This window comes from Pipistrellus hanaki, assembly GCF_964339955.1.
Source record: "Pipistrellus hanaki genome assembly, chromosome: 3".
Taxonomy (NCBI): domain Eukaryota; kingdom Metazoa; phylum Chordata; class Mammalia; order Chiroptera; family Vespertilionidae; genus Pipistrellus; species Pipistrellus hanaki.
The window spans coordinates 130,042,866-130,050,881 of NC_140505.1; the positions used below are offsets into that span (position 1 = coordinate 130,042,866).

At 53.1% G+C, this 8,016-nt stretch overlaps 1 protein-coding gene across 2 annotated transcripts; it reads left to right on the forward strand.

Annotated features, from left to right (window-relative positions):
• Positions 1-258: 258 nt before the first annotated feature.
• On the forward strand, positions 259-7,188 carry LOC311620018 (cytochrome P450 2A13-like). Of its 2 annotated transcripts, none has more exons than XM_084878913.1 (9): positions 259-519; positions 970-1,132; positions 1,895-2,044; positions 2,238-2,398; positions 3,075-3,251; positions 4,712-4,853; positions 5,286-5,473; positions 5,933-6,074; positions 6,628-7,188. In XM_084878913.1, exons 1-9 carry the CDS (start codon positions 340-342, stop codon positions 6,807-6,809), a joined length of 1,485 nt encoding a protein of 494 aa, XP_084735039.1. In that variant the 5' UTR covers positions 259-339; the 3' UTR covers positions 6,810-7,188. The 2 variants fall into 2 exon arrangements, with proteins under 2 accessions (XP_084735039.1, XP_084735040.1); XM_084878914.1 differs by having other exon boundaries at positions 311-519; positions 1,895-2,041.
• Positions 7,189-8,016: the final 828 nt, after the last annotated feature.

Consider the following 8,016-nt stretch of genomic DNA (forward strand, 5'->3'; position numbering starts at 1 on the left):
TGCAGTTCTGAAATGTGTCTGATATCCCCCGAGCCCCCAAGTCCACAGTCCTGATCCAGCGTTCACCGTCCCCCTGGGCACTCGGAGGGTCGTGGTGCTGTGTGGACAGGAGGCTGTAAAGGGGAAGCCACACACTCAGACTTGTTAACCTGCCCTGGAGTCCCTCCCTCCTCCATTGCTGGCTGCCTCCCAAGCTAGGCAGGAACGTGGCGGGAGGTGTAACGGGGAGGTGAAATGAGACAGTTACATAATCAGGACCAAAGGCTGCCTTCTCTCCCAAGTGGTATAAAGACAAGCCACCCCAGCCACCACCCTGTGACTCTCACTCTCCCTGCCGTCATGCTGGCCTCGGGGCTGCTTCTGGCGGCTCTGCTGTCCTGCCTGACAGTAATGGTCTTGACATCTGTGTGGCGGCAAAGGAAGCTGTTGGGGAAGATGCCTCCTGGCCCCCCAGCACTGCCCTTCATCGGGAACTACTTGCAGCTGAACACAGAGCAGATGTACAACTCCCTCATGAAGGTGTCGCAGGGAGGGAGAGGGGTGTCAGGGTGGGGCTGGGGGCCGCCCGGTCTGGCTGAGACTTTGTGGCAGGGGATCGGCAAGGTTGGATTGAAATCTTAGGACAGAGGAGGTTGCTTTTGTAAAAATATATGTTTATATTAATTCCAGGGAGAGAGGAAGGGAGAGGGAGGAAGAGAGAAAAACATCATTGGAGTCTAAAACCTGGGCATGTGCCCTGACCTGGAATCAGGGAATCAAGCTGGTGACCCCCTCGGTGCATAGGATGATGCTCAAGAAACGGAGCCTCACCAGCCAGGGCGAGAAGGGGGAGTTCTGAAGGGTCAGTGCTGGGGTTCTGGCCAGGGAAGACCAGATCTTGGGATGTCCAGTTCCTTGACTGTCAGAACTTGGGCGAAATGTGCCCCAGCCGGTGAGGCCTCCTCTCACACGCCCGCGCCTCCCACTCAGCTCAGCGAGCGCTACGGCCCAGTGTTCACCGTCCGCCTGGGCACGCGGACGGTCGTGGTGCTGTGCGGACAGGAGGCTGTGAAGGAGGCTCTGGTGGACCAGGCTGAGGAATTCAGTGGGCGAGGCGAGCACGCAACCTTTAACAGGCTCTTCAAAGGCTATGGTGAGAGGGACTCTGGGTGGGGAATGTGGTCCAGCAGACTTGATGGCCTCCGTTTCCCAGCATTCTTCTCCCAACGCACCTACCCACCCCAGGCTGTGGCAGAGCCCTGCCTCTGTCCCCTCCTGTGCATCCCTGAGTCCTCTCTAACGTGTCTTAGAGTTTCTGCGTCTCCCTGATTCTCTCCGCCCTATCACCCAGCTCTTTCACTGGGTATCTCTTCTTTCTCTGCATCTCTTAGAAGCTCTTGGGGTTTTGCGTTGGAACCCTGGTCCTCTGTCTCCAGGTGCCGTTTTGTCATCTTCCCCTTCTCAGCTTTGGTGCCTCCCCATGTCTCTCTCTCCCTCTCCTGGCCTCTCTTTTTTCCTTTGCCTTAGAAGCTCACATTATTTCTGCTGCAAAATCCCCGTGCCTCCCTCTGCCTCCCGGAAAAAGCCTCTTCTCCCTTCCAGACCCTCTCTGTTTCTCTGCGTATATTTTTCTCTCTTCTCCAGCTCAGTCTTAGAACCCTTCTCAGTTTTTACTTCCACCTCCCAGAGCCCCACACTTCTCACTTCCCCTCCTTCCCTCCTGCCTCTTCCTCTTCACGTTCCTGTCTCTGCACCTCTGTTTCTCTGCACACGCGTGTTGCCCCTTTCCTTCCAACTTGATCTCTTTCTGTATTTCTCTGACAGTGTTCTCTCTCTCTCTCTCTCTCTCTCTCTCTCTCTCTCTCTCTCTCTGTCTCTCTCTCTCTCCACTCCCCACTTCTACACGCCGCCCCAGGCGTGGTGTTCAGCACCGGGGAGCGCGCCAAGCAGCTCAGGCGCTTCTCCATCAGCACGCTGCGGGACTTCGGCCTGGGCAAGCGGGGCATCGAGGAGCGCATCCAGGAGGAGGCGGGCTTCCTCCTCGAGGCCATTCGGGGCACAGGCGGTGAGCCGGGGGACCCCCACCCTCACCCCACCTCCACCCCCACCCATCCCCCACACACACACCCCAGAGCAGAGGAGGAGAACCTGCGCCTGGCCTGGGAGGGGAACCAGGTTGGGGAAGGCCTTGCTGGAATTCTCAGACTCTCCGCATCCAAGTTGACTCTCCCCCAAACCCCTACCTTCCCCGCTCCCAGGCGCCTCCATCGATCCCACCTTCTTCCTGAGCCGAACCGTCTCCAACGTCATCAGCTCCATCGTCTTCGGGGACCGCTTTGACTATGAGGACAAGGAGTTCCTTTCGCTGCTGAGCATGATGCAGAAAAGCTTCCAGTTCACAGCCACGTCCACGGGGCAGGTAACTGACCCCCACCTGGTCCCTGCACAGCCAGCCCCCGCCTGCTCACAGGGACACAGGCGCCCCAGCCCCTGTCCTCCGCCAGACCAGGGTCCCCCCAACACCACCTTCTCCCTTGGACAACTGAACAGGTCAACAGGAACTCAGGACAGGTGCCCACTACCCAGTCTCAATACCTGGAATCTCAGCTGACAGTCCCCTCGCCACAAAAGAAAGGGAAGGAAGGACATCTGGGGGAGTGTCTCAGTCCACCCCACTACTATTCAATCCTTGGACAGGAGCCCGCAGGCTGATCTCACATGAAAACTTAGACATCTGTTTCCATCCAGCCCCATCTAAATACCTAGACACCCAGCTCCGGCTGGTTTGGCTCAGTGGATAGGACTGAAAGGTCCTGGATTCGATTCCGGTCAAGGGCATGTATTATACCTTGGTTGCGGGCACATCCCCAGTAGGGAGTGTTCAAGAGGCAGCTGATTGATGATTCTCTCTCATCGATGTTTCTAACTCTCTATCCCTCTCCCTTCCTCTCTGTAAAAAAATCAATAAAATATACATATTTATAAATAAATAAATACCTAGACCCTGGACAGGGGCCTTACCAGTGCCACCCTTGCCCGGAGACAGGCCCCGCTCCCTTCAGGTGACGCCCGCTGACCGCTGTCCTCCCCCTCAGCTCTATGAGATGTTCTCCTCGGTGATGAAGCACCTGCCAGGGCCACAGCAGCAGGCGCATAAGGAGCTCCAGGGGCTGGAGGCCTTTATAGCCAAGAAGGTGGAGCAGAACCAACGTACGCTGGATCCCAACTCCCCGCGGGACTTCATCGACTCCTTCCTCATCCGCATGCAGGAGGTACCTGCCAGCAGCCGGTGAAAGAAGACCACAGCCTGGCAGAGGAGAATCCAGCTTTGGTCTTCTTAGGGGGCAGGGGGACGGGGGAGAATAGAGGCTCATCCAGATGAACCCCCATCATAACCCTCAGGACCCCAATTATCATTCACTGTTCTCTCCACTGAGCCTTCCCCCATGGGCAGGACTCGTGAGTGCAAATCATCATCATAACCACGTCTGTGCTACCTCTGTGCACCAGGCACCATTTTAAGAACGTCACAGCATTCACCTATTTGACACTCACACCAGCTCTTTTTTTTTTTTTTTTTTTTTTTAATATATTTTATTGATTTTGTACAGAGAGGAAGGGAGAGAGATAGAGAGTCAGAAATATCAATGAGAGAGAATCATCGATCAGCTGCCTCTCGCACATCCCCTACTGGGGATATGCCCGCAACCAAGGTACATGCCCTTGACCAGAATTGAACCCAGGACCTTTTAGTCCCCAAGCCATCGCTCTATCCATTGAGCCAAACCGGTTTCGGCTCACACCAGCTCTTGGAGGAGGTCCTACTATGACTCCAGTTACAAGTGAGGACACTGAGGCCCAGAGAGTACAAGTGCCATGCCTGAGGTCCCGCGGGGAGGAAGCGGTGGAACCTATCTCCAGCTCCGGTCTCTCAGACTGCAAGGCTGGTGCTGTCAGCCACCATCGCGCACCTTTCGTTCCTTGGTTGTCAGACACACCTGTGTGGACAGGTGACCTGGCTTTACTGTATGACATTGGAGGGTCCCCCCTCCTAACAGGAGGGGCTTTATGGAGTCTGAAGTTCAAGGTGAAAGGATCAGGGAGTGGATTCTCCATGGTGAGCTTCAAGATTTTCTTTCTTTTTTTTTTTTTTTTTAAATATATTTTATTGATTTTTCACACAGAGGAAGAGAGAGGGATATAGAGTTAGAAACATCGATGAGAGAATCATCGATCAGCTGCCTGCTGCACACCCCCTACTGGGGATGTGCCTGCAACCAAGGTACATGCCCTTGACCGGAATCGAACCCGGGACCTTTCAGTCCGCAGGCCGACGCTCTATCCACTGAGCCAAACCGGTCCCGGCAGCTTCAAGATTTTCAATGAAGGAGTAGGATGCTGTTGTTTAAAATCCGGTCTGTGTCTCAGAAAATGTCCCTCTTCAACTCTCTCGGATGCATTCTACAATGATCTTCTCTCACTCCCTGTCTCTATTCCGTCACTTCTAAATATTTATATAATTAAAAAGGAACAGCTAAGTGGGTGATTAAAGAACAGATAGTCAGCTGGGTAAGGGGTGTGCGAAGAACATTTGGGTAGAGCCACCAGCCAGGGAAAAGGCCTGGCAGAACGAGGGTCCAGGTCTATAAGACGTGGGTCCAGAGGGAAAACCCCAGGAGGGCCCTGAGAGCATGGGGGAGCAGGCTGGGCCTGAAGCCATGTCTCTCTGCAGGAGCAAAAGCACCCCGACACAGAGTTCCACCTGAGGAACCTGGTAATGACCACGCTGAACCTTTTCTTTGCGGGCACCGAGACCGTCAGCACGACCCTGCGTTATGGCTTCCTGCTGCTCATGAAGCACCCGGACGTGGAGGGTAAGGCAGGAGGGGGGCAGGGAAGTGAGGGCCATGGACCCTCAGCATCCTCTGAGCCCGCTGCAGTGTCCCCACCTCTCTCAAATGTCTGCACCCTCAGACACACGCTGCCATCCAGAGACTGGGTGATGGTACTTGCTAACAGGGACCCGGCACGTTTCGTTCGCTGTTAACAAACTGAAAATATCTGAACCAATGGGTAAATAGCTGTACCCAGTGCCCACTACCTGCCCCTCCAGGCCATCCCCAAGACTCCTCCCTCGCAGCTTCCCCTGTGAGTCTGGCACACCAGGTTAACAGGACCCTGCGCCAATGCTGATGGCCAACCTCTGTTTCGAATGATCGTAGGAACGATCCAGTTGCACATACTTGGGCTGTCATTCCTGCCCCAAGACCCCTAGAAACCTCAACAGAGTCCCCCTTGTCCCACAGCCAAGGTCCACGAGGAGATTGACCGGGTGGTTGGCAAAAACCGTCAGCCCAAGTTCGAAGACCGGGCCAAGATGCCCTACACAGAGGCGGTGATCCACGAGATCCAGAGATTCGGAGACATGATCCCCATGGGCGTGGCCCGCAGAGTCACCAAGGACACTATGTTTCGGAACTTCCTCCTCCCTAAGGTGCTGCCCTTGCCCAGCCTGGAGGGACCTCCAACCTGCACCCTGTGACCCAGCACCCCATCCTCCTTAGAAGCTTCGAAGTCCTTGTCCCCCTCCCTCAACTACAGACTTCCCCAATCACATGTCCCTTCAACCTTCCCACTCAGACAGGGGGGGTTCCTTTAACCCACCCATAACTCCCCAAGACCTCTTGCCTCGGGGAATCTGAGTCCCATGCCCCCCAAACGTCCTTGAGAAACATGAATTGCATGCACCCCAACACTTCTACTTCAGGAGACACCGACCCCCTACTCCCCAAAATTCCTGTCTCAGGAACATAAATGTCACAACCCCCAAAGCTCCTCACTCAGAGAGGACCCTGGCCCCCATTTCTCCTCACCTAGAGCACCCAGATTTCCCCTCTAACCCCATCCTACCCATTCGCCCTTCACCTTGTCAACCCTTCCTCCTCCCCACCAGGGCACTGAAGTGTTTCCTATGCTGGGCTCCGTGCTAAGAGACCCCAAGTTCTTCTCCAACCCTGGAGATTTCAACCCGCAGCACTTCCTAGATGAGGAAGGGCAGTTCAAGAAGAACGATGCTTTTGTGCCGTTCTCCATTGGTAAGAGACCGCTGTCCATTGCCGAGCCTCCCGTCACACCAACAGGGGCCTCCTCCCCTCCCAGCTCCCCTCTCTGAGATGCAGCCTAGGAGCTTTCTCCAGCTTGGAAGTCCCTCCTATTATACACCCTGCAGCCAACCAACTGTAGCCCTCTTACCTAACACCTACCAATGCACAGGCAAAAGGGAAGGGGTGATTGTACCTACTTCAGAGATGGGAAAAATCAAGTCCCAGAGTGACTCGGAGATTTGCCCAAGGTCACTTGAATTCCTCAGACTCCTAAGGGGATGATAGCACAGCAGCCATATGTGTGTGTTTGGGGGGGGGGGGGGGGATCATCTAAAATTCCCTTTGCTAAGGCCTACTGTAGCTCACCCCCATCCCATGGACAAGGGAAACAGGCTCAGACAGGATGAGAGACTTCTCTGACAGTCTCCAGGCCACGTATTCCATCCCCTCCTCCCCGGGGAGAATGCAGCTGGAGATCCAGAGAGGGCAGAGGTGGCCCTGAGAGTAGGCCTCACCTCCAGGCTTCCCACCCTTTTCTTGTCAGGAAAGCGGTACTGCTTTGGAGAAGGCCTGGCTAGAATGGAGCTCTTCCTCTTTCTCACCACCATCATGCAGAACTTCCGCTTCAAGTCCCCGCAGTCACCCAAGGATATCGACGTGTCCCCGAAACATGTGGGCTTTGCCACCATCCCTCAAAACTACACCATGAACTTCCTGCCACGCTGAGCTCCCGCTGCCACAGGGCAGGGCTGGTGGGAGGAGCACATGGGAGGGCGGGGCCTGGAGAGGCGGTGCAAAGGATGGGGGTGAGGTGGAGGGAAAGAAAGTGCAAGGTGGATAGGAGAGTAAGAAGAAACAGACAGGCTGTCTGTTCACCGTGTCAGAGATAGATCCTTCCGAGTTGGGATGAGATTAAGCGAGACCTTACCCTATCCCGCGCACGGTGACAATAATAATGGTAACAACTATTATTTATTGAACAAGTACACTGTGTCAGCTCTGTGCTCAAAGTGTTACACTCACCTCCCTTAATGCTCACAGCCCTATGGGATGAAAACTGTGTTTATACTTATTTTTTAAAAATAAATTTTTATTGTTCATATTATTACAAATGTTCCTTTTTCCCCCACCCCTTCCATTGCTCTCCTCCACCAGGTTCCCACCCCCACCCTCTGCCCTTTCCCCACCCGCCATTGTCCTCATCCATCGGTGCACAGTTTATGTTCAGTTTCTTCCCACAACCCCCTCTCCCCTTTTCCCCAAGAATCGTCAGTTCATTCCCCTTCCATACCTCTGATTCTATTATATTCAACAGTTAATATTGTTCATCAGCTTTTTTTTTTTTAATTTCCTTGGTTTTTAGATTCACTTGTTGATAGTTACATATTTGTTGTTCATAATTTTTATCTTTATTTACTTTCTCTTCTGAAAGAACCCCCTTCAGCAATTCATATAATTCTGGTTTGGTGGTGATGAACTCCTTTAGCTTTTTTTTATTAGTGAAGCTCTTTATCTGACCTTTGATTCTGAGTGATAGCTTTGCTGGATAGATTATCTTTGGCTGTAGGTTCTTACTATTCATCACCTTGAATATTTCTTGCTATTCACGTCTGGCCTGCATGGTTTCTGTTGAGCAATCAGCTGACAATCGTATAGGTGCTCCTTTATAGGTAACTACCGTCTTTGCTCTTGCTGCTTTTAATATTCTCTCTTTGTCTTTTGCTCTTGGAATTTTAATTATGATTTGTCTTGGTGTGGTCCTCTTTGGATTCCTTTTGTTTGGAGTTCTGTGCGCTTCCTGGACTTGTAAGTCTAATTCTTTCACCAGGTGGGGGAAGTTTTCTGTCACTATTTCTTTCAGTATGTTTTCGATATCTTGCTCTCTCTCATCTTCTGGGACCCCCATAATTCTGATGTTGGTTCGCTTGAAGTT

Excerpts from the sequence above, each read along its gene's own strand:
- LOC311620018 (XM_084878913.1), top strand. The coding sequence starts at position 340 with ATGCTGGCCTCGGGGCTGCTTCTGGCGGCTCTGCTGTCCTGCCTGACA. Across the intron at positions 1,133-1,894 it reads CAGGCTCTTCAAAGGCTATG|GCGTGGTGTTCAGCACCGGG; the intron begins GTGAGAGGGACT and ends ACGCCGCCCCAG. Across the intron at positions 6,075-6,627 it reads TTTTGTGCCGTTCTCCATTG|GAAAGCGGTACTGCTTTGGA; the intron begins GTAAGAGACCGC and ends TTTTCTTGTCAG.